General features: G+C 31.4%; 1 protein-coding gene across 1 annotated transcript; it reads right to left on the bottom strand.

The window, feature by feature from the left end:
• Positions 1 to 5,536: 5,536 nt before the first annotated feature.
• Positions 5,537 to 26,738, bottom strand: mcoln1b (mucolipin TRP cation channel 1b). Its single transcript, XM_073848067.1, has 13 exons — positions 26,696 to 26,738; positions 25,013 to 25,263; positions 24,651 to 24,818; positions 21,637 to 21,793; positions 16,186 to 16,264; positions 15,774 to 15,870; positions 13,377 to 13,476; positions 13,191 to 13,297; positions 11,279 to 11,428; positions 11,086 to 11,187; positions 10,333 to 10,455; positions 10,039 to 10,245; positions 5,537 to 6,059 (listed from the first exon to the last, which is right to left on the bottom strand). Exons 1-13 carry the CDS (start codon positions 26,736 to 26,738, stop codon positions 5,928 to 5,930), a joined length of 1,716 nt encoding a protein of 571 aa, XP_073704168.1. The 3' UTR covers positions 5,537 to 5,927.
• Between the last annotated feature and the right edge of the window lie 137 nt (positions 26,739 to 26,875).

The following is a 26,875-nucleotide window of genomic DNA, read 5'->3' on the forward strand; positions in this document are numbered from 1 at the left end:
GTCAAAGAAGTTTAAAAATAAGCTAAACCAGTTAAAAGTCAAGGCTCTTCTTATCTTAATTTACACACGTCAACCACTGGTTTTCGTCTTCAAAAAAAATAAAAAAATAAATTAAAAAAGGATTCCTGCATGTGAGGAAGCCTGGTTTTAAAACCTTTAAATGCCATGGGCACTTTTATAATTGAAGTCCTTTTTTCCCCCAATTACATAATTCCTAGGAAGGGTTGCTCATAATGTGTTTAAGTCCACCCAAACCTGTCTGACCTTCTTTCTTTAGAGAAATACAAAAGAAAAAAAAATATTATTATTAAATTTTTTTATTATTATTTTGATTATTTAATATTATATTGTCACATTTTCAGGTCTTTTTTTTTATAAAAAAATAATTGTGAAATAAAGGACTTTTGCTGACACATGGACACTAAAAATTTTCTGTGATTATTCATAAAACAAAAAGAGAGAGAATGTTTGATGTTGACATTCACAGACGTATTTATTTGTGACTTTAATAGTTGAGATTTGTGTTAAAATGTGTCTGTATTTACAATTTTATAATTTTAACTCTACACATCGAGAATAAATTACTCCAAATAAATTACAAACTTAAAAAAAACGTGCAAAACTGTGCATTATGTATATAAAAAACCCACTAATATTCCCTTTGTTAAAAAAAAAATCATGGCACTAATGAGCTTTCAGTTAGATCCAATAAATTAAAATATCAAAACAGCATTTCAAGTACTTTAAATCCTACATCTCATTAAATATCCCCAACATAACAACAGTAAACTTAATGTTAGTCATGAAACTACACCAAAAAAGGCTTTCTGGGTAAGAAACAATTACATTAAAGAAAAACCGCCATCCTCCTCAGTACAAAAACAGCTAATATAATCAGAGTTTCTCAGTTTTTCAGAGCGCTAGCTGAAGTCATGCATGAACGGATCTGATATTAAACTGCCACAAGCTGAAAGTCCATAAATATACTTCACCATGAGCTCATAAATAACATATAGGGTCATTCCATGTCAAATCAAACTAATTTAAAACAATTCCCAAACTCAAATTTTAGATTTTGCTAATATTTATTCTAAGGAAAGATAGACATGTGTAGTGATGAAAGCCAAAATATTAAATGTCATGGATGCATATTTACCGAGTAATCCACTATTTTGTAAAGGAAGGGCCAAAATGGCAATTTTCACTTTAGATTCAGAGTCAAGTTAGAGGGGGGTAAAAATGACTTCAGAAAGATGGCAACATCATTATTTTATTTTTACACGGAGATTGGTAGTTATATTAGTAAAATATGTTGACTTTAGCAATCTTTGTTGCATTATCTGCCAATGGTGACCATTCAAAAATGGGGAAACAGCACTATTTAAGTTTTTCTCCAAAGTTTGCATGTCTGTAACTCAAGAAGTGTTAAAGATACTTTAATGCCCTTTTAGATATTGGGTCTTAATAAACTTTCCTTTTGGCATCTTTACTTTTAATGCCCTATGAGATTCGGTTCCAGAGATATTGGAACTTCTATATGGCTCAAGGAGTAAATCATTAAAATGTACACTTTCCAGTGGTCAAAAACCAAAATGTGGGTGTTTCAAAAAATGAAGCCTCATTGAGATCCCCATATCTCAGGGACTGAATGATGTAGGGCCTTGAAAATTAATATTCCAAATGAAAAGTTTATTAAGAACTAGAATCTAAAATCATATTGCAATATCTATAAAACTTCCTGAGTTATATGCGCACAAACTTTGGAAAAAGAATATTTATGGCACTCACACATGTTCAATGCAGTTGTTTTGGCGGAAAGAAACGAGATACATCTCCAGTTTTAACATTATTTGTTCTTCAGTCATTCCTCTTTAAAATAAAAGAAGTATTGCATTTTTTTCAAACTGACCCACATTTGGTTTTTGACCACTGAATGTGTCTACATTTTAATGATGTACTCCTGTAGTCATATTGAAGTTCCGATATCTCTGGAAGCGAATCTCATAGGGCATTAAAAATTAAGATGACAAAAGGAAAGTTTATTAAGAGCCAATATTTAAAAGGGTGTTAGAATATCTTTAATACTTCTTAAGTTACAGGCATGCAAACATTGGAGAAAAACTTGAGAAAAGTGCCGTTTCCCCATTTCTGAATGGTCACCATTGGTACATAATGTTACAAAGATTGCTAAAGTCAACATATTTTACTAATATAACTACCAATCTCTGTGTAAAAATAACATTATGATGCTGCCATCTTTCTGAGGCCATTTTTACCCCCCATAACTTGACTCTGAATCTCAGGAGAAAATTGTCATTTTGACCTGCTTTTACAAAATAGTGGATTACTCAGTAATTATTCATCCATGATATTTAATATTTTGGCTTTCATTACTATACATGTCTATCTTTCTTCAGAATAAATATTAGCAAAATCAAAAATTTGAGCCGGGGACTGGTTGAGTTGACAGGGAATGACCCATACAGTAATCAAAATGATCTGTTGGAAATGTTCCCATTCAGTCCCTCATGTTTTTGCTTTCTAAATAACTAGCAATTAATCGTGCTAAGCATTATTACAGAGATATCAGCTTGGTATTGACCGAAAACAAAGAAAACACTCAAAGCATCTCTTTGTCAGCATAGTAATTCCCTGATGGACTGACCCCAGTGTCAATATGCAGAGAAAAGCTCTCAAGATGCCCAAGGCTTCTCAGACATCAGAGTGAGTGTGACGGCTTTGAAAGGAGCAAATGCACCAGGGACAGGTACGATACACCGTCCACATTAATATTAATGACGAAATCAACCTGCAAGCTATGCTTCCAGTTAAACACACACTCGCTTGTGTGGAGAAACGTCTGAAACAAAGCACTGGCTAGAGAAGAAAGAGTGATATTATCATCTATATGACGTTCCTTTGCCCCAAAAGCACTAATATTATACATAAGCAGTATACAATATAGACAGATTTTTTTTTCAAAAAGTTAGATACAAGCATCAAATTATTAAATACACAGCTGCAACCATATGAATGCGTTCAAATGGAATAAAACTGATAAGGCAAATCTCAAGAAAATGTGCAGGCCGTATTTCAAAATGAACTTAAAACCAGAAATATTTTTCGCATTTAAGAAAACAAAACAAAACCCTTTTTTGTTCCATTATTTTCATTGAAAGTATTTATGTGTCATGGAATAGGTAATTAAACTGAATTAATATGTGTTGCATTGTGACATTATTTTGATGCATTTTCCAAATAATGTTTAACATTACATTTTGATGCAATACATTATATTTACATGCATTTATTGTACTTTTAATATCTGCATCTTAAATGTAAGCGGATGTAAAATGCTACTTAAAATGTAATACGATAGTATTAATTAAATTAAATTTTATAACTGTCATGAAAATAATCTCACAAAGCAAAACTTCATAACAGTCCTTAAAAAGGCTGTATTTTCTTCATGCAAAATATAATTTATTTCTTGCCTTTGAAAATGCGCAGATCATATATGAACCTAAAATAAGAAACAAATAATATTGTTTTGCATTTAAGAAATCAAAGCCTATTTTTGTTGCAGCATGACAATTTTTTCTTTCAGTCATTTATTTGCTCTTTTTTTTAAATTTGAATTTGCATTTTAAAATGTATGCATATTGAACTGAAAATTAATTCCCGTAGCTTTTACTTCAATAAAGTAATATTATTTAGACAATAACTACAAAAAAATACATTTTAATTGGCATGAGAATAATCTCACAAAGCAAAACATCATAATGTTCCTGAAACAGGATTAATTTTCTTTAAGCATTAGTTTTCCCCTTTTAATTTTAGGATGAAATATGACCTGGACATTTAACTGTGAGGTTCACCAAAGCACCTGAAATATAATGCTGGAAAAAATGTGTTTTCATTTGTGTCTGTGTGCTGCAACTCACTAAACCTGTCAAGAAAATGCACAGGTCATATTTCACCATAGTAAGGGAAACAAAAATGCTCTCATTTCTTTAAAGGATTACTCCACTTCCAATAAAAAGTTCCTGATGATTTACTCACCCCCATATCATCCAAGATGTTCATGTCTTTCTTTCTTCAGTCGCAAAGAAATTCAGTTTTTTGAGGAAAGCATTTCAGGATTTTTCAAATAGTGGACTTCAATGGTGCTCAACGGACTGAAAGATAAAAAGCCGTTTCAATGCATCTTCAAAGGTCTTTAAACGATCCAAGCCTTGGAATAAGGGTTTTACCCAGCGAAACAATCAGTTATTTTCTAAAAAAATTACAATTTGTATACTTAACCTCAAATGCTCATCTTGACTAACTCCAGTTCAAGACAGTTAGGGTATGTCAAAAAACTCCCATCTCATTTTCTCCTCTAACTTCAAAATTGTCGCCTACATCACTGCAGAAGTACCGACCCAGTGTTTACAAAGTAAAAAAAACTGCAAGGAGGGTCAAACACCCTTTGCAAAAAAAAGGTAAAACAGCAATGTTGGACAATTTTAAAGTTGGAGGAGAAAATGAGATAGGAGTTTTTTGACATACCCTCACTGTCTTAAACAGGAGTGCACAAGTATGACAAGGTGAGCATTTGTGGTAATACAGTGTATAAATATTAATTTATTTAAGAAAATGACAAACGTTTCGCTAGATAAGACCCTTATTCCTTGGCTGGGATCGTTTAGAGACCTTTGAAGCTGCATTGAAACTGCATTTTTAACCTTCAATCTGTTGAGCACCATCGAAGTCCACTATATGGAGAAAAATCCCCGAATGTTTTTTTTCTCAAAAAACTAAATTTCATTAGTTTCTGAAGAAAGAAATATATGAATATCTTGGATGACATGGGGGTAAGTAAATTAGCAGGAACTACTTATTCTAAAAATTGGACTAATCCATTAAAGGAGTAGTTCACTTTCAGAACAAAAATTTACAGATAATGTACTCACCCCCTTGTCATCCAAGATGTTCATGTCTTTCTTTCTTCAGTCGTAAAGAAATTGTGTTTTTTGAGGAAAACATTTCAGGATTTCTCTCCATATAATGGACTTCTATGGTGCCCCCGAGTTTGAACTTCCAAAATGCTGCTTCAAAGGGCTCTAAACGATCACAGCCGAGGAAAGAAGGGTCTTATCAAGCAAAACGATTGGTTATTTTCTAAAAAAAAAAAAAAAAAAAATTCAATTTATATACTTTTTAACCTCAAATGCTCGTCTTGTCTAGCTCTGTGTGCACTCTGTGTAGAGATTAAAAAGTATATAAATTGTAAATGTTTTTAAAAAATAACCAATCTTTTTACTAGATAAGACCCTTCTTCCTCAGCTGAGATCATTTAGAGCCCTTTGAAGCTGCATTTTGGAAGTTCAAACTTGGGGGGCACCATAGAAGTCCATTATATGGAAGGAAATGTTTTCCTCAAAAAACATAATTTCTTTACGCCTGAAGAAAGAAAGACATAAACATCTCGGATGACAAAGGGGTGAGTACATTATTTGTAAATTTTGGTTCTGAAAGTGAACTTCTCCTTTAAGCAAAATATAAGGTATGAAATATGGGGTGAAATGTGACCTGGACATTTGGTTTTGCGATTCACCTGAAATATGATGTTTTTGTGTTTCTGTGCATTTCTGTGTTATTTTGTGTGCTGTAACTCCTCCACGACTCTAGAGGGTGCAGTTCCCTTTAGCTGGTCTAGTGATCACAAAGCCAAGTTGCTCATGAATATGCAAACACATTCAGCTCATTAGTTCTAACGCGTTTAAAAGCTGCATGCTGAGATCGGCTCTATCAGTGCAGCTACAACAGTTTACCTGTAAACAAACATACAAACACAAACAAACAAACAAAGAAGTGTGTTCCTTCATCTCCCGTGTGTCAGAGAAATGCAATGTTACCCAGAATCCCCTTCACAAACAGTCTGTCTAGTTGAAGCAGCAGAAGAGTGAGCATTTTGACGACTCTGGGCTGCGGAAGTTTCCGGAGGTCGGCGTGTCGGTGCATTCGGCGATGAACCGGTGCAGTTCGGAAACCTGCGGGACCTCCTGGGTTTGTTGCTGAACACAGACACACACATACAGAGAGAGAGAAAAAACAACAACAATCAAATACAGTGATATTTACATTTCTGTAAATTCTGTAAATTAAACTCTGGGCCAAAGGCAGATTACCGAACATGGTTTTTCGTGTTTTTTCCCCCCCATCTATTTTGCCATTTTTTCCCCCCTATTGCATAAATTAAATAGCCAAAATGTGCTTGCTTTTGAAAAAAATAATAATAATTAAAAAATAAATATTATATATATATATATATATATATATATATATATATTTACTATTTTTTTTTATTTACACTGGACATTTTTAACATATAGCCTACCAACAAAGTTAGTAAAACAATATTCTTCGGTTTTTTTAATGTACAAATAAATGCAGCCTTGCTGAGCAAAGGAGAATGTTCTAATAAACGTATTAAAAGAGCTGTTGTAATAATTGTTATCATTATTTTTGTCTGTAAATTCACAATACTAACATTTATGAATGTTGACTTTTATTTTGGCGGAAACCCGCAAGACCTCAGTACTACTAATAAAAAATGATCCTCACCTACACTGGCGTTTTCACAGCGTTTCAGAAACAATCTTTGCCCAGACTACACAACTGAAAATGCATACCACATAACTTGGGCCTAAAATTAACACTCGCCAAGTGCCAAATGCGAGTAAAAATCGGCGTTGGCGAGTAAATGTAACAGTATTAGTCGCCAGTCACCCGGGTATAACTTTTATAACAATGTAGTGACAACAAGCTTTTAAAGAGCTTCACTTTTTTTGATGTAAGTGAAAAAAAAAATCTTTTCAGAAGACAAAATCATTGCAATTAGCTGTTCTGACGTAAGCGACAAGAGGGAATCAAAATAATAGGATACAAACGGGCTGGTAAGGTCAAAGCATTGTGATGGCCAGTTTGTCCCTGGACACAGTTCTAAAGACTTTTACCTGAGAAGATATTGTTGAACCTTTCTCTTCTTTATTCTTTATAACCCGAGAATGTGGCGACACATACCTGGGGTTACGCTGCCTAAACGGTGCAGTGAGGTATAGTTTGAAAGGCTTCACACAGTGCAACAGTAGTGCCTCAATGGACAAAAACACCCACAATTATGTCAAATTATGTGGTTTTGGCGAGTTACCTCGTATACAGAGTCTAAATGAGTTATAAAGTCTTAAATGACCGTAAAGAGCTGGGAGAAAATCGGATATGTGTCAGATCCACGTCATGTGCATCAGGTTTTAAAGAGACCTTGCTGCTTTTAAAGTGAAACCTGCTGAAGTCAGTCGTTGATGGAAACAAAGAACAAAAAAAAAAAGAAAGAAATCACTAAACTGCTCTAGTCGCTGATTAACTTTTGTAGCTTGAATAAAGATTAATCTGTGTAGTTTATGCATATGAAATTTATAGTTGATGTGAAGATTGTTTCAAAATCACCTAATTTCAAAGTTGTTATATATTTCAGAGCCTATTAAATGTTAAAAATAATGGGTTTCAATTATACTGTTATGTTGAATGGCTATAATTAATGGGGAGAATTGAGGGAAAATGCAGGACAGTTTCATGGCCGGTAAAAAAGAAAAAAAAAAGTCCAGTAAATTTGGATGTCACTGGCCATTGGCAGATGTGGCAAAAAGTTAGGTTTAGGCCCTGCATGTAACATGAAAATATGAACAATTGCAAGTTCTTGCATTTTCTATTTTACAATTCTGACTTTTTTCTTAAAATTTAGTTTATAGTTTTATATAAGTTTGACTTTTCTTTCTCTGAATTGAGTTTACATCTGACAATTTTGGCTTATTTACTCAGATTTCTAAAAAAAAAAAGTGAGAATTATGAAACGCAAACCTTTTACATAGAATTCTAAGACAAAAATCAGAATAATGAGACACAGGCTCTGAATTCTAAGTTTACATCTTGTAATTTTGACTTTTTACGTAGAATTCTAAGACAAAAATCAGAATTAGGAGACGCAAACTCAATATTCTAAGTTTACATCTTGTTATTTTGACTTTTTACTTAGAATTCTAAGACAAAAATCAGAATAATGAGACGCAGGCTCCGAATTCTAAGTTTACATCTTGTAATTTTGACTTTTTACTCCGAATTCTAAGTTTACATCTTGTAATTTTGACTTTTTACGTAGAATTCTAAGACAAAAATCTGAATTATGAGACGCAGGCTCCGAATTCTAAGTTTACATCTTGTAATTTTGACTTTTTACTCAGAATTCTAAGTTTACATCTTGTAATTTTAACTTTTTACGTAGAATTCTAAGACAAAAATCTGAATTATGAGACGCAGGCTCAGAATTCTAAGTTTACATCTTGTAATTTTGACTTTTTACTCAGAATTCTAAGATAAAAATCTGAATTATGAGACGCAAACTCAGAATTCTAAGTTTACATTTTGTAATTTTGACTTTTTACTCAGAATTCTAAGAAAAAGTCAGAATTATGAGACGCAGGCTCAGAATTCTAAGTTTACATCTTGTAATTTTGACTTTTTACGTAGAATTCTAAGACAAAAATTAGAATTATGAGACACAAACTCAGAATTCTAAGTTTACATCTTGTAATTTTGACTTTTTACGTAGAATTCTAAGACAAAAATCTGAATTATGAGACGCAGGCTCCGAATTCTAAGTTTACATCTTGTAATTTTGACTTTTTACTCAGAATTCTAAGTTTACATCTTGTAATTTTGACTTTTTACGTAGAATTCTAAGACAAAAATCTGAATTATGAGACGCAGGCTCAGAATTCTAAGTTTACATCTTGTAATTTTGACTTTTTACTCAGAATTCTAAGATAAAAATCTGAATTATGAGACGCAAACTCAGAATTCTAAGTTTACATTTTGTAATTTTGACTTTTTACTCAGAATTCTAAGAAAAAGTCAGAATTATGAGACGCAGGCTCAGAATTCTAAGTTTACATCTTGTAATTTTGACTTTTTACGTAGAATTCTAAGACAAAAATTAGAATTATGAGACACAAACTCAGAATTCTAAGTTTACATTTTGTAATTTTGACTTTTTACTTAGAATTCTAAGACAAAAATCAGAATTATGAAACGCAAAATCAGAATTCTAATTTTACATCTGACAATTTTGACTTTTTACTCAGAATTCTAAGAAAAAGTCAGAATTATGAGACACAAACTCAGAATTCTAAGTTTCCATCTTGTAATTTTGACTTGTTTTACTCAGAATTCTAAGAAAAAAGTCAGAATTATCAGGCGATGAGACGCCTGATAATTCAGGTGATGAGATTATGAGACGCAAACTCAGAATTCTAAGAAAAAGTCAGAATTATGAGACACAAACTCAGAATTCTAAGTTTACATCTTGTAATTTTGACTTTTTTTTAAAAAAAGTCAGAATTATGCTCACAACTGTAACCTTTTTCCACTAAATCTTTTAACTGCAAGTTAATATCACGCAGTTAAAAGAAAAATTGAGTGTTTTCTCTCACAATTTTGACTTTTTTCTTTGCAGTTGAGAGTTTATGGCCTGGTTTCACAGACATAGCTTAAGCCTAGTCCCAGACTATAATGTAAATCTAAACTCTAACTGACTGATCCTAAAATATATCAGTGCCTTTGTTTTGTCTCAAGATGCACAGCAGTAATGTGTTTCTAAGGCACTTTTATAAAAATTACTTTAATGTCCTAATTGAGCTATGGCCTAATCCTGGCTTAGTCTAAGCTGTCTGTGAAACCAGGCCTATATCTTACACTCCAGACTTCTCTTCTCAGAATTACGAGTGTATGTCTCAATGTTGAGTTTATATCATAAACTTTGAGAAAAGTCAGAATTGTAAGTTACTTTTAATATTTAAGTTAATTCTAGTTAACAAACTAAAAGAAAACTATAAAACTGATACACCTTTTTTTCCCCAGTATTTAATTTCACTTAACATTAATTTCATTTCAATCAATGCAAATGTTTTTTATTAGTTTAGATTAGGTAGGTGGACTCACGGTGATAGTTTCATAGGCTCCGGTGATGAGCGCGATGAAGAGCGACAGTATCATGTAGATGAAGAGCGAGATGAAGGTGTAGAGGTAGACCTGACTGAACACCCAAACCAACGTCCCGCTCTGCTCCACCTCCGAGAACGTGGCAAACATGTCGTCTCCGTTGATGAGAGAAAACAGACACTCCGACACCATAGAGAGAGAGCGGAACTGAGAGAAAGAGATCAGAAGGTGTGGATGGTCAAGAAATCTTTCATAATTTAACGTGGTAATACATTGAAGTAGGCTATAGCATACTTTAGCATGGTAGGGTCCCAGGACGATCCAGCCACAGAAGCAGTAGCCCATGTAAATTGCGGCAGCACAGCAGCAGAACCGGATCACGTTTGGAAACGCGGCTCGTAAAGTCACAATCAGAATCTGAAAACAGATTTACATCATCCAAACATTTTCTGTCTTGTGGTTTGAATTATTATCTTGGTAGTATTTGCATATTCATATTTGAAAAAAGTAAAGACAACATGTGTTTCAAGACGAAATCAGTATAAAAAATGTAAAATAAATAAATAAATAAAATCTTTATTTATTTGATTATTTATTTACTAATGCATAAAAAAATCTATTTTTAGAGTCACTGAGGACAAATGTTCAAGATGTTTTAACTCTGCGATTAAAATAAGTAATTTCCCCCCATTTAAATGATTTTTGAATATATATTGCAGTAATACAAAAACGTAAAACGTTCAGAGAGATTACTCTCGATGCTTGAAATAAAATAAACTTCAACTGAAACAAACAAGCAGAGAAAAAACAAACTTATTTTATTTCAGCGGTCTCTAACTTTTATTTAGTAACTTGATGTCCTAAGATAACAAAAAAATCTAAATTAATAAAAACAATAGACAAAACTATCTAATAAATGACAAAAACACACAATGAAATAAAAAACTTAAAACTAAGATTAAAACAAAAACTGAAAGTCTTAAAATAAAAACTAATTCAAAATGTTACTAAAAACTATAAAAGTGAGGAATAAACACATAAACTCACGTTGTATTTCTGAAAGAAGCTGAAGTATCGTATCACGCCGACCCAAACCAGCAGAGTGGAGGTTCCCATCAAAATGCTGCAGACGTCATACGACGACAGGTTCTGCAGCACAAACACAAGCACCAATCAGCTCACAGTATTTCTCAAACGCAGCAAGAGCTGCAGAACTCGATTCTAAGTGTGTGTGTCTTACCTTGGTCTCAATGGCGATCTTGATGAAGGAGGCGATGATAGTGAGAACATCACTGATGATGAGCAGCAGATACCAGCCGTTGATGAACTCCAGACGGTCGCCCCAACTCACCGACCGGCCCAGAGACCGACGGAAATGACACACAAACTCCTGCCAACACAGAAGAGTTTAGATTGTGAATTAAAATCTCAATATCCCCCCCACCCCCCAAAATCCCCCTTTTTTCTATTTACAATTTTCAGTTTTTATTCCGTTTTAACCGTTAAATTGTGAAGTCATTATATATACTGTACAATACTTGTAAAGCATTTAGTAATCTTACTTAATGTTAAATTTCAACATTTACTAATGCATTATTAAAATCAAAAGTTGTGCTCGTTAAGATAGCTAATGCACTGTGAACTGACATAAACTAACAATGAACGACTATTTTCATTAACTAACATTAAAAAATACTAATAGATACTGTAATAAATGTATCGTTCATTGTTTGTTAGTAGTTAATCTATTTATACTAATAATATGTAGTCAATATATTAACTACATTTACATTACATTTACATTTAGCAGAGGCTTTTATCCAAAGCAACTTACAAATGTGGACAATGGAAGCAATCAAAATCATCAAAAGAGCAATGCTATGTAAGTGCTATGACACTTCTTAGATTAGCTTAATGCACTATACGTAGTAAGTTTTTTTTAATTATATAGTAAATAAAAAGAAAACGGATGGAATAGAAAAAGAATAGAGTGTTTGTTTTTTGTTAATTGCATAATAAAAAAAAAGAAAAAAAAAGATAGAAGATATAAACTAAATAGAGAATGTTTTTTTAAAGAATAGAAATAGAATAGAGAGTATTTTCCTAAGGGAAAAATCTCTATTCCCTATTTTAGAGAAGATGTGTTTTTAACCATTAACAAACATTATTAGCACGATGAAATATTCTTTTCCCCAAAAATTCAGTTTTATTTTACTCACATTCACATCAATTTTTTCTGTTTTAAAAAATAAATAAAAAACAAAACTTTTATTTTACAGCACTATTGGTTTATTTACCAAATGTTGTGTTTTATGGATTCAAAGTGTTTTTTTTATCTTTAAAAAGCCTGTCTAATCAATTTGATCTAGAACAAGAACTACAGAATTTATTAAAGTTACTTTTTTAACAATAATATTTGTACAACATGTTTTCTGTGTTGTGAATTTTAACTATGTAGGTAATGAAATGGGGATGAAACATGAACCATTTAATTAAACTTTTAGTCAGATGACTTTCATTTTTGGCAAACACAGTGCTGCACAACAGAGGTTCACTGTGAAAATTAAAACACTGAAGATAAATTGTCTGATTATTTCTTAAAAATATAAGTGCTATATTATTATTATCAAATAAATATGACATATTATAAAAATAAATATTACAAATGAATGATTCTTCTTCTTGTTATTATTAGTGTTTACTATATTGAGAGGTACTTTCTACTGTACAATGGTAATATATTTCTGCGAAAACTTTAGGTGTAACCGGACTTTTATTTTGACAGGTTGCCGTGAAGTTTCTGTGTATATGCCATGAGATTTTTTCTCAAATTAAATGGTGAAATGCTCTTTTCAGAGTAGCTCTGGAGATGAAGTTCATGCCTTCATGTCCTCATAAACTGAGAAGACAGAGGCTAAAAACACCATGAGAGTCACATGTGTACTTGTAGTAAATAAAACCATGCCATTCATTCACACAGATACACTCAGAACATGCTGGATTCTTGTTTGAATTGCCTTTTTGTGGTTTCATATTCACAGACGCTAGTCCATATTACCATCTGATTTAACTGCACTGACCTTCTTTTGATTTATTCATCCCAAAACCTTCTGCATTTTACCGTTTTGTGGAAGTCACAAAGCCCTACTTACGTGCTGCAAGACGATTCCTCTGAGAATGGAGCGTCCACACAACACCAGAGACAGACCGCAGACCACAGCCACCAACACATCGAACGCCACACGCGCGTAACTGTCCCCTGGACACACAGAGACACTATCAGCTTCGGCAAAATACAGGTACAGATATACAGAAATGAGTGTCCAGTGTCATCTTACCATGTCCTGAAACATTGGGGTCTCTGCACTCTTTAATGGACGCCTCGTTGAGCAAACTCAGCTTGACTTTACCACTGTGAGCCTTATTATCAAACAGGATCTGAAACACAGGTGCCATACATAAATATCTCATTTCATAATATAATAATACACTGATTTTTAAAGAAGTGTTTCCTGCTCACCAAGGCTACACAACTGTTTTCAACACTGATAATCATAAATGTTTCTTAAGGCGACACTGCAGGTGAATAGGGTAAAAACATTAACTAATAGTTATGACCTTACTTACTCAGTTGATTGATTACAATGATAAATGCAAACATTTTTCTAAAATGTTAGGTTTGAATATGCAAATGAGGCATTGTTTAATGAAATATGTGCTAATTTGCATGCATTTCTAGTACAAAAATCTAAGCACAGGATAAAGTCAAAATTCTTGTTTAAATTATTATTATTTTTTTATATTAGAGTGAAATGTTTATACAGATTTTGGTATCTCATTTTGTCACTCCATAATTCAGAAAAAAAAAAAACAGACAGGAAACACATTTTTGGGGGAATAAAATGTATAAAATCAAGGAAATTATATATGAACAAATCCCTCTGTAAAACGGAAACCCTTCAGAATATAGACAGGAATACAAATGAAAAGTCTGGTGTGTGTAAGTGCGACTGAATTGGAGATTTATGGCTCAGTGTGGGAGAAAAAAAAACTAATTTTGGAGAAAAGGGCCTTTAAAAATATGCATTGTAATTGAAATCTATTGACACAAATAGATAAAGTGCTATAAAAGAAACACTTATCGGTGTCTTTTGGATGTTTTCTTTACGCTTGTCTGAAAAAAACATGTTATAAAAAAAAACAAAAAGCCCAAAATCTCAAACATGACAGGTGCATTAAAAAATATCATTTTTGCCACTGCATGTGAATATGGTAAAGAAATTAACTAATAGCCATCACATCAAGTTTTCAAAAATGTTAGGTTTAAATATGCAAATGAGGCATTGTTTAATGAAATATGTGCTAATTTGCATACATTTCTAATACTAAAATCTAAACACTGGAGTTTCAAAATTCTTGTTTTATGTTTTTTTGACATATTAGAGTCAAATGTTTTTACAGAGGGAATTTTGGGTATCTCATAATTTAAAAAAAAACTTACAACAGAGAGAAAACAATGTATTTTATTTTATTTTTTTTGTACCATTTTTAGGGGAATAAAATGTTGTAAAAAAAATCAAGGAAATTATATATGAACAAATCCCTCTGTAAAAACCTTCAGGATATAGACAGGAATAAAAAGTTTGGTGTGTGTAAGTGCTACTGAAGTGGAGATTTATGGCTCAGAGAAGGAGAAAAAACTCATTTTTAGAAAACGGCAATTCTGAAATCTATTTACACAAAAATATCGCCCTTAAGGGGAGACACTGCAGGCAAAAACAGTTTTTTCATGCACCCGTCAAGTTTGAGATTTTAGGCTTTTTTACTGTTTCATAAAGTGTTTATTTAGACTAGTGGAAGAAAACACGCAAAAGACACTGTTAAGTGTTTCTTTTAAAGCACTTTATCTATTTGTGTCAATAGATTTCAATTACAATACATATTTTAAAGGCTGTTTCTCAAAATGAGTTTTTTCTCCTACACTGAGACATAAATCTCCACTTCAGTAGCACTTACACACACCAAACTTGACATTTTTATTCCCGTCTATATTCTGAAGGTACTTTACAGAGGGATTTGTTTATATATAATTTAATTGAAATATAATTATACCTATCTATCGTATATCTTTTTTTTTTTTTTATCATGGCGTGACAAAATTAGATCTCCTCTGTAAAAACATGACTCTAATGGGCAAAAAATGAAACAATTTTAAAACTGACTTCATCCAGTGTTTAGATTTTAGTATTAGAAATGTATGCAAATTAGCGCATGTTTCATTAAATAATGCCTCGTGCATATTTAAACCTAACATTTTAGAAAACTTGTAATACAAAAAAAGTTTGCAATTATCAATGTAATCAATCAACTGGGTAAGTAAGGTCATAACTATTAGTTATTTTTTTACCCTGTTCACCTGCAGTGTCTCGCCTTAAGCAGCAAATCATCATGCAAGATTTTTTCAAATGTATGCTGAAAATACAGCTTTGATCACAGGAAATAAATTACATTTTGCACTATATTCACACAGAAAATAGTTATTTAATTTATAATATTATCTTACAATTTAAACTTGATTTTTGAACAAATAAACCCAGCCTTGTTAAGCTTGTTCTTTCGAAAACATTGCGAATCGTAATGATTCCAAACTTTTGACTGACAATATAATGTAGTTTTAATAAAATGTTATTGGATTTTGCAAATTGAGTTTAGTGTGCGGTGAAATCTGTGCATACGGTGATGGAGAAGGTGTAGCAGTCGGGAATCTCATTATTGATAATCGTCTGGATGTTTATCGCCTTCAGCTGAAACTGGATAGTCACATTAATCAACCTGAGGAGAGACAGAAAGACGCTCAGAGAGGAACTTGAGCAACCGTTATGCAAAAAACGGCACATTTACACAAATCAGGAAATGAGAACAGTTAACAGTGTGTGTGTTACTGAACTACACTTACTTCAGCAGCAAAACTGGCCCCAAAATTGAGCTAAACTGCCTTTTTGGGGATGATTTTAAGTTAAAAACTGCTTAAAAAGTAGATAATGTTCTGTTTGGGCTAAATCTGTGATTATTATATTTCACACATAAACAATATAAGTGTTTATTGTGTTCTTATTCAGATTGGCTAAATGAAAATAAGTGTCTTACTTTTGGAAATTGAGGGTGATGTTGTAGTCAATTTGTGGACGATTTGAAGGGTCAGGCGGTGGATTCACTCCGATGCAGTCTAAACCAACACACAACAACACAAAAGCTCTCTGATTAAAAACAGCTCAATTATGACTAGACACAACAGTTCGTCAAGACAAACTTTGACGTTGGCTTGAGAAAGCTGGACCAGAAAGTTTGAAAAGTAATAAGTCTGAAGAGGTTAAAAAAGAAGTTTAAGAAGTTTTAAGTTTGAGGGTTTTCAGTTGGAAATAGTTTGAAATTTAAAAAAAAATTTAAAAGCTTGATGTTTGAGAGTTAGATAAATGTAGATAGATAGCATGTTTCTAGCATGACTAGCTTGTTTATAGCATGTTGTTAGCAGGTTTCCAACATGATTAGCATGTTACTAGCATGTTGTTAACATGATTAACATGTTGCTAGCATGTTTTCAACATAATTAGCAAGTTGCTAGTATGTTTCTAGCATGATTAACAAGTTGTTAGTATGTTTCTAGCATGTTGCTAATATGTTTCTAACATAATTAGCAAGTTGCTAGCATGTTTCTAGTATGATTAGCATGTTACTAGCATGTTGTTAACATGATTAGCAAGTTACTAACATGTTTCTAACATCATTAGCAAGTTACTAACATGTTTCTAGCATAATTAGCAAGTTGCTAGTATGTTTCTAGAATGTTGCTAACATGTTTCTAGCAGTATGAGTTGCTAGCATATTCCAATAATGATTAGCAAGTTACTAACATGTTTTCAACATGATTAGCAAGTTGCTAGTATGTTTCTAGCATGATTAGCATGTTGCTAGCATGTTTCTAACATGATTACCAAGTTGCTAGTATGTTTCTAGCATGATAAACATGCTGTTAGCATGTTTCTAACATAATAAGTTGCTAGCATATTCCAATAATGATTAGCAAGTTACTAGTATGATTAACATGTTACTAGCATGTTGTTAACATGATTAACATGTTGCTATCATGTTTTCAAATGATTAGCAAGTTGCTAGTATGTTTCTAGCATAATTAGCAAGTTGACAGCATGTTTCTAGTATGGTTAACATGTTACTAGCATGTTGTTAACATCATTAGCAAGTTGTTAATATGTTTCTAGCATGATTAACAAGCTGTTAGCATGTTTCTAGCATGTTGCTAGCATGATTAGCAAGTTGCTAGCATGTTTCTAACATGATTAACATGTTGCTAACATGTTTTCAACATGATTTGCAAGTTGCTAGCATGATTCTAGTGTGATTAGCATGTTACTAGCATGTTGTTAACATCATTAGCAAGTTACTAACATGATTCCCATGTTGATAGCATGTTTCCAACATGATTAACATGTTTTTAACATGATTAGCAAGTTGTTAATATGTTTCTAGCATGATTAACAAGCTGTTAGCATGTTTCTAGCATGTTGCTAGCATGATTAGCATGTTTTTAGCATATTTCTAACATGATTAACATGTTGCTAGCATGTTTTCAACATGATTAGCAAGTTGCTAGTATGTTTCTAGCATAATTAGCAAGTTGCTAGCATGTTTCTAGTATGGTTAACATGTTACTAGCATGTTGTTAACATGATTAGCAAGTTGTTAATATGTTTCTAGCATGATTAACAAGCTGTTAGCATGTTTCTAGAATGTTGCTAGCATGATTAGCATGTTGCTAGTATGTTTCTAACATGATTAACATGTTGCTAGCATGTTTTCACATGATTTGCAAGTTGCTAGTATGTTTCTAGCATAATTAGCAAGTTGCTAGCATGTTTCTAGTATGATTAGCATGTTACTAGCATGTTGTTAACATCATTAGCAAGTTACTAACATGATTCCCATGTTGATAGCATGTTTCCAACATGATTAACATGTTTTTAACATGATTAGCAAGTTGTTAATATGTTTCTAGCATGATTAACAAGCTGTTAGCATGTTTCTAGCATGTTGCTAGCATGATTAGCATGTTTCTAGCATATTTCTAACATGATTAAAATGTTGCTAGCATGTTTTCAACATGATTAACAAGTTTCTAGTGTTTCTAGCATAATTAGCAAGTTGCTAGCATGTTTCTAGTATGATTAGCATGTTACTAGCATGTTGTTAACATGATTAACAAGTTGCTAGCATGTTTCAAACATCATTAGCAAGTTGTTAACATGTTCCAAGAATGATTAGCAAGTTACTAACATGATTACCATGTTGATAGCATGTTTTCAACATGATTAGCATGTTTTTAACATGATTAGCAACTTGTTAATATGTTTCTAGCATGATTAGCATGTTACTAGCATGTTGTTAACATGATTAGCAAGTTGCTAGCATGTTTCTAACACCATTAGTAAGTTGCTAACATGATTACCATGTTTCTAGCATGTTGCTAGCATGTTTCTAACATGCTTAACAGGTTTAGCATTTGGAGAGCATGTTTCTAACATGATTAACATGTTTCTAACATGATTTGCTAGTATGTTTCTAGCATGATAAACATGTTGTTAGCATGTTTCTAACATAATTAATAAGTTGCTAGCATATTCCAATAATGATTAGCAAGTTACTAGCTTTATTAGCATGTTTCTAGCATGATTAGCAAGTTGCTAGTATGTTTCTAGCATGATTAGCAAGTTGCTAGCATGTTTCTAGAATGATTACCAAGTTACTAGCATGTCACTAGCATGTTGTTAACATGATTAGCAAGTTAGTTTGAATGAGTTTGAATGAATTAGAAAAAGTACATAGAAGGTCAGTTTGATCGAGTCTCAAGGGATTGTGGGAGTTTTGACAGTTGGAGTTTGAATAGTGTTGGCTCATTTGAACATTCCGTCAATGTAAGTCTTAAATCTTTCAAAATTCAGTTTTAGTTTGTTAAACAGATAAACTCTTGCTGGTTGTTCAGGATCTGCTCTGAACTCTAGTGAGTCGACTTCATCTGCGGGAGTGAATATTCCAGTGTATTTATTCTGCTGTCTCTGACGGATTGGCTTGATTATAGTTATTAGAGATGATTATAAGGCAGCATCAAGTGTATCCTTTGTGGAGAAGACAATCCCAGAATTCATTTAAATGAAGTCAGCTTAATTTAACCAAGGTGGTGCAGACAGAGAAATGATGATGAAAGATGCTAAAGTCGGCATGAAATCAACATGTGTTTAGTGAGTGCATTGTAAAAAAATGAGCAGAGAGCTACAAAATTATATTTGTTTTTTTGTCTTGTTTTTCATTACAAATATCTAAAACGTCTTTAAAAAAAAAAAGATACACTTACTTGAGAAGCAAACCAACGTATATATTTTTAAATATTTTTAAAATCTTATCAATATCGCATTTATGCTAAAAATTAGTACTGGTAAGAAAAATACAATAAATAATAATAATCATAAATGAATAAATATGCATAAACTCATTTAATTTTAATATATTTGAAAAGAAAAACAAAAACAAAAAAAAAACAAAAGACTTAATATCTTATCAAAAATAAGTGTGTTTATCCTTTCTACAACAAGAAAACAAATATTTGTAAGACAAATATTTTAAATTATAAAGTAATAAAATATAAAATATTAATTTTAAATAATAAAAATATAAGGCAAATAATATTTTCCCTTTGAATTCATTATTTTTTTTATTTATTAACTTATTTGATTTAAAAAAAAAGATATCTGTACATCTTAAGTCATTTTAATTTTATTAAATTTTATTTTTATTTTATAAATCCATCTTGTTTTAGAAATAATTTTTAGATATGTGTACTTGAAAACAAGACAAAAATACCAAGTAAGCAAAGCATTATTCGTAGTGAGCCAGATCTGAATGCAACTGGCATAATTACATTTAAGTAAAAGAAAACAACAAAAGATTAGTCGTATTGTATATATATATATATATATATATATATATATATATATATATATATATATATATATATGAATATATATGTAAAAAAAGATGATGAAAGATGCTGAAGTTGGCATTAAAAGATCATTTTCTCCAATGTTTAGTGAGTGCATTGTAAAAAAACTTAGCAGAGAGCTACAAAAATTATATTTTTGTCGTGTTTTCCATTACAAATATCTAAAAGGTCTTTAAAAAGGGTACACTTACTTGAGAAGCTAAAAAAACTTAGATATTTATTTTTAAAAAAAGAAGATATTTTTCAACTCTTATCAATATTGCATTCATGCTAAAAATGAGAAAAAGAAAATACTGGTAAGAAAAATACTATAAATAATAATAAATCAATAAATATTAGTATTTTATGTATTTATCTTTTAGTTTTAAGCATGAACTCACTTGATTTGAACACATTGTTAAACTTAATATCTTAATATCTTATAAAAATAAGTGCGTTTATCCTTAAAACAGGAAAACAAATATTTGTAAGACAAATATTATAAATTATAAAATAATAAAATATTAAATAATAACTATTTTGAATAATAAAAATATAAGGAAAATAATATTTTCCCTTTGAATTTATTATTTAGTTTATTATTTATTAACTTATTTGACTAAAAAAGATATCTGAATATCTTAAGTCAATTTATTTGATAAATCTATCTTGTTTTAAGAATAATTTTTAGATATGTGTGCTTAAAAACAAGACAAAAATACCAAGCAAGCAAAGCATTATTCGCAGTGAGCCAGATATGAATGCAACTGGCATAATTACATTTAAATAAAAGAAAACAACAACAAAAAATTAGCTACAAAAAATATATATAAATAAAGGATGATGAAAGATGCTAAAGTCGGCATTAAAAGAACATTGTCTCCCATGTTTAGTGACCATTTTTGTCTTGTTTTTCATTACAAATATCTAAAAGGTCTTTAAAAAAGATACACTTACTTGGGAAGCAAAATGACTTATATTTTTCAACTCTTATCAATATTGCATTTATATGCTAAAAATAAGAAAAAGAAAATACTGGTAAGAAAAATACTATAAATAATAATAATAAATGTTACTACTTTTAATTATTTATTTCTTGTTTTAAGCATAAGCTCACTTAATTTTAATACATTTGAAAAATAAATAAATAAAGATTTAATATTTTATCGAATAAAAAAATCAATTCATATATATATATATATATATATATATATATATATATATATATATATAAACATCCAGATAAATCCTTTATATACATGCATTGGGAAAATTACTGTCAATTCTGATTTTCTCAATAAATAAATATATATTCCAACCTATAAAGAAATGCGTCAACCAAAAGATCTCAATGCAATTAATGACATACTATTTCCCTTAATATTTGTTCATCTTGCATATTTAAGCCTTGTGTTGTTTCTTGCGACATGTCAACATCAAACTTAAAATGCACAAAAATAAATAAATAAACTGACAGCATGGCGACTCTCTCTGTTTTAAAATCAGAGTTATTGATTTGTGTGATATCCAAAAATGGATTTTCTGCCCACCAGTGACGACATGAGGGTCGATGTCAAACGTGTCGTTAACCGGGTCGATGGTGCCCTTCTTATAGTAGCGCTGGCACAGATAGAGGGCGCTGTCGTTCAGAGCCGAACCTCGTACATATGCGTATCTGCCGACTGATGTCTGCGGCAGAGCCAGATACTGACAGACAGACAGACAGAAACACACAGAGAAAGAGACAGGTGAACTACTGCTGGAATAATGTTAGATTACTAATGAACCATAGTCTGTTACTGATTACAAAATACACGACGGAAATTGTAGTTTGAAATGTAATCTATTGGTTTACACATATTATTTAATGTATTCTGATTACTTTTGATGTAACTCGTAGGAAACTCTATTACATTCTTCATCAACATCATGAAGTGTATTAAACATTACATGACTCCAGGGTTTCCATTGTGGTTTGTGAATGAAAGAGTGAATCAAAAAATTATGAAAAAGTGCTGTTTTTTTTATCTGAATAATATGTAGTTATGTAATCAACGAAAAAAAGAAAATGCAATCCGATTATAGGGCTGGGAAACGATTAATCGCGATTAATCGCATCCAAAATAAAAGTTTATGATTGCATACTGTATGTGTGTGTACCGTGTGTATATATAATGTATGTATAAATACACACACAAACATGTATATTAAAGAAAACTGAAAATAAAAATTAAATTAAAATAAATAAAATATTTATAATTCTATATATAATCTAAATTAAATACAAATATAACTATCCACACATATAAGTATTTTTTAAAGGCTTTACATGTATGTGTGTGTATTTATATATACATAATAAATATACACAGTAAACACACATTTAGTATGTTAACATAAACTTTTATTTTGGATGCGATTAATCGCGATTAATCGTGTCCCAGCCCTATCCGATTATGAGTCGTTTAATAAAGTAATATGCACTAATTACAAGTAATTAATTTTTTCTAGCAGACAGAAGTTTTTGAACTGATTTTTAATGTTTTTTTTTAAGTCTCTTTTGCTCACCATTTCTTTGATCCAAATACAGCGAAAAGCAGTAATATTGTGAAATATTTTTACTATTTGAAATAACTACTTTCTATTTGAATTTATTTTAAAATGTAATTTTTTCTGTGATCAAAGCTGAATTTTTTCTGAAGGATCGTGTGACACTGAAGACTGGAGTGATGATGCTGAAAATTCAGGTTTGAAATCACAGGAATAAATTACATTTACAAATATATTCAAATAGAAAACAGTTATTTTAAATAGTAAAAATATTTCAAAATTTTACTGTTTTTGTTGTACTTTGGATCAAATAAATGCAGGCTTGGTGAGCAAAAGAGACTTCTTTAAAAAAAAAACATTACACTAATAATCCAATCTGAACATATAAAACAGGAAACAGCACTGATTTGAGAATGTGATCCTAAAATAAACAGACAAACCTGAATGAATAATCACTTTCTTTATTGCTGCTTTGAGTTTTGACATGAAGGTCAGCGTTTCAACATTCACCTGATGTGCTAATGTTGCTCACATCCTCTGTTTAGCCAACAATTACTGAAACAACACTGCAGCAACCAAAATAGCGTCTGGAGTTACTTAAAATCATTTGAATAATTCAAGTGTATTAAGCTACACTAGCTTTTAACAGTTTGGATTGCTAATGCAATTTAATGTTTTAGAATTAAGTCTCTTCTGCTCACCAAGACTGCTTTTTTTGATCAAAACTACACCAAAAATAGCGAAATATTATTATAATTTAATAAAACTGTTTTCTATGTGAATATATGTTAAAACGTAATTTATTCCTGTGATTCAAAGCTGAATGTTCAGCACTGTTTTTTTAGTCTTGTGACACATGATCTTTCAGATATCATTCTAGCATGCAGATTTGCTGCTCAAGAAACTTTTCTGATTATTAACAACGATAAAAACAGTTGTGCTGCCCAATATTTTTGTGGAAACTATGATGCATTCAATTTTCAGGTTTCTTTCATGAAAGGAAAGTTCAAAAGTACAGCATTTATTTGATATACAACTCATTTGCAACATTATAAATGTCTGACCTATTTTTAATGCATCTTTGAAGAAGAATGTTTTCTATTTTAATACATTTTAAACATTCATTTATTCCTGTGATTTTAAAGCTGAATTTTCAGCATCATTACTCCAGTTTTCAGTGACACATGATCCTTCAGAAATCATTCTAATATTCAATTTTTTTGCTCAAATAATTTGTTTTTAATATTATCATGTTGAAAACAATGTGTTTTTTCAGGTTTCTTTGATGTTCAGAAAGATCTGAAAATCAGTACTTATCTGAAATAAAGTATTTTCTGCTTACCTTATTTGATCAAAAATACAGCAAAAATAGTAAAATATTATTATAATTTAATAAAACTGTTTTCTATGAGAATATATATTAAAACGTAATTTTTTTCTGTGGTCAAAACTGAATTTCTCTGTTTACTCTGGTTTCTCTGATGAACAGAAAGATCTGAAAATCAGCACTTACCTGAAATAAAAAGCTTTTGTCCTTTGACAAAATTAATACTTGAAAATTAATACTTTTATTTATCAAAGATGCTTTAAATTGATCAAAAGTGATGATAAAGACATTTATAATGTGACAAACGATTTCTATTTCAGAAAAACGCTGAAACCCGAAACTAAATCTACTCAGCTGTTTTCAACACAATAATAATAAATCTTTTTGGAGCAGCAAATCAGCATATTAGATCAGTATATCAGAATGATTTCTGAAGGATCGAGTGACACCGAAGGCTGGAGTTATGATGCTAAAAATTCAGCTTTAAAATCACAAAAATAAATTACATTTTAAAATATATTCAAATAGGAAACAGTTATTTAAAATAGTAAAAAAAATCACAATATTACTGCTTACGCTGTACTTTGGATCACATAAATCTTTTGCAACATTATAAATGTCTTTAATGTCACTTCTGACTCATTTAACCCATCCTTAAAGAATAAATGTGAATCTGCAAGTCAGTACCTGCTCTATGACGTACTTGATGTGATCATAGACGTCTCTCTGCGTGTGGATACACAGCGGCTCCTCCGAATCATCCACATAGTCTCTGAGGAATAGATGCTTGAAGGAGTCTGTGTTCTCCTCCTTAAACGCCACCACCATCTGATTACTAAGACCAAACAACACCAGCTGACACACACAGACACAGAGAGAGACATTAATACACGCAAAGGCTTAATATTGCATTGCATTGCATTGCAATAATGCATCATGGTTTTACAGTAATGCATTACCATTTTAGAGGGGCATGTCACTTTGGATAAATGCTAAATGACCAATAATGTAATAAATATCACGGTTGATGGTGTAGGTGGGAGATGTACCTGTACAGTGACTATGATGATCTTGAGCAGCTGAAGGGCCAGTTTGAAGGGTTTGCGCCCTTTAGCATGGTATTTATCACAGGGGCTCATGAAGAAGTACTTCAGCTTCCTCCTCAGGGCCTCCTCCTCTTCCTCAAGCCGCGACTGTGATCCAGACATGCTCACGTCTAGGGTGGGAGGGCTGCCGTGACACCCGCCGTTCAAGTCGCCGGAGCCGTATCCCATCACGGGGGTCAGCAATCGGTCCGTCTCTGAAAATACACATATGGTTGAATGAGGAGGGTGTATTAATAGTTAAACATCTGGGATGGTGGCATAAAAATTGAGGTTTGAATCTCATGAACTTTAAAAAGTTATACCTTGGAAAAATGACAATTGTGACCTAATACACTAAGAGTCAAAAGTTTTTGAACAGTAAGATTTTAAATGTTTTTTAAATGAGTCTCTCCTGCTCACCAAGTCTACATTAATTTGATTAAAAATACAGCAAAAGCAGTAATACTGTGAAATATTTCTATTATTTACAATAACTGATTTCTATTTGAATATATTTTAAATTGAAATTTATTCCTGGGATCAAAGCTGAATTTTGATTTCACTAAATTACTGCAGTCTTCAGTGTCACATGATCCTTCAGAAATCATTCTAATATTTTAATTTTTGCACAAAAAAAAAAAATATTTTTAATATTATCATGCATCTTTGATGAACTAATGATCTGAAAATCTGCATATATCTCAAATAAAAAACTTTTGTAAAAAGCTTGGAGTCAATATATATGGTTTTTTTTTTTTCTTTTTTTTTTTGGAAGGAAATTAATACTTTTATTTAGCAAGGATGCTTTATATTGATCAAAAGTGATGATAAAGACATTTATAATGTTACAAACGATGTCTATTTCAGATAAATGCTGTATTTCTGAACTTTCTATTCATCAAATAAACCTGAAAAACATCTACTCAACTGTTTTCAGCATAATAAAAATAAAAAATCTTTTTGGAGCAGCAAATCAGAATATTAGAATGATTTCTGAAGGATCGTGTGACACTTAAATCTGGAGTAATGATGCAAAAAATTCAGCTTTGAAATCTCAGGAATAAATTACATTTTAAAATATATTCAAATAGAAAACAGTTATTTTGAATAGTAAAAATATTTCACAATATTACTGCTTTTGCTATACTTTGGAACAAATAAATGCAGGCCTTGGTGAGCAAAAGAGACTTATTAAAAAAAAACACACACACACACACACACACACATTACAAATCTTACTGTTCAAAAACGTTTGACTGTCAGTGTAGGCTATGTACTTTTACTAAGTAATCAAAAATATTTATACAGTAAGTGCTAAATCTAGAATAATGAAACATATATATTTTATTTAAATACATGGATATTTATAGTCTATCAGTATTAAATATAGTATTATTAAGCATTATTACTATTATACCCATGCGATTCTACAACTGAATAGGTTTATTCAACAGTTTGACAGTCATAGATATTAAATATGTGTATTATAAATAAACCTGCTGCTTAATCCTGACAATCAGACTATTAACAATGGATAGATTTAGTAATTCATCCTCACATATAAATATTTAAAGAAACACACCTCTGTCGTCAAAGTTTCAGTCATTTCTTAAACAATAACAACGATTAATAATAATAATATCAAACCTGCGGCCCCTTGAGCTGAAGGTCTGGAGAAAGAGCTCGCCATATTAGGACCATCGATTAATAAAAACGGATATTAACAGATAAATCACGAAAATATGATCGATGGGTTTAGGAAATAAACACAGACGCGGATGAAGCGCATCACTGCAGTCTGAACACGAGCAGAAAACAACACAAACA

The sequence above is a fragment of the Garra rufa genome, chromosome 1, assembly GCF_049309525.1.
Source record: "Garra rufa chromosome 1, GarRuf1.0, whole genome shotgun sequence".
NCBI classification, from domain to species: domain Eukaryota; kingdom Metazoa; phylum Chordata; class Actinopteri; order Cypriniformes; family Cyprinidae; genus Garra; species Garra rufa.

What these genes read in the sequence shown, in the direction of transcription:
- mcoln1b (XM_073848067.1), bottom strand. Translation starts at nt 26,738, where the DNA reads ATGGCGAGCTCTTTCTCCAGACCTTCAGCTCAAGGGGCCGCAG. An exon ending in CCCCAATGTTTCAGGACATG is followed by an intron (nt 13,298 to 13,376) that starts GTAAGATGACAC and finishes CTGTGTGTCCAG; the next exon opens with GGGACAGTTACGCGCGTGTG. An exon ending in GAGGAATCGTCTTGCAGCAC is followed by an intron (nt 11,429 to 13,190) that starts GTAAGTAGGGCT and finishes CTGTGTTGGCAG; the next exon opens with GAGTTTGTGTGTCATTTCCG.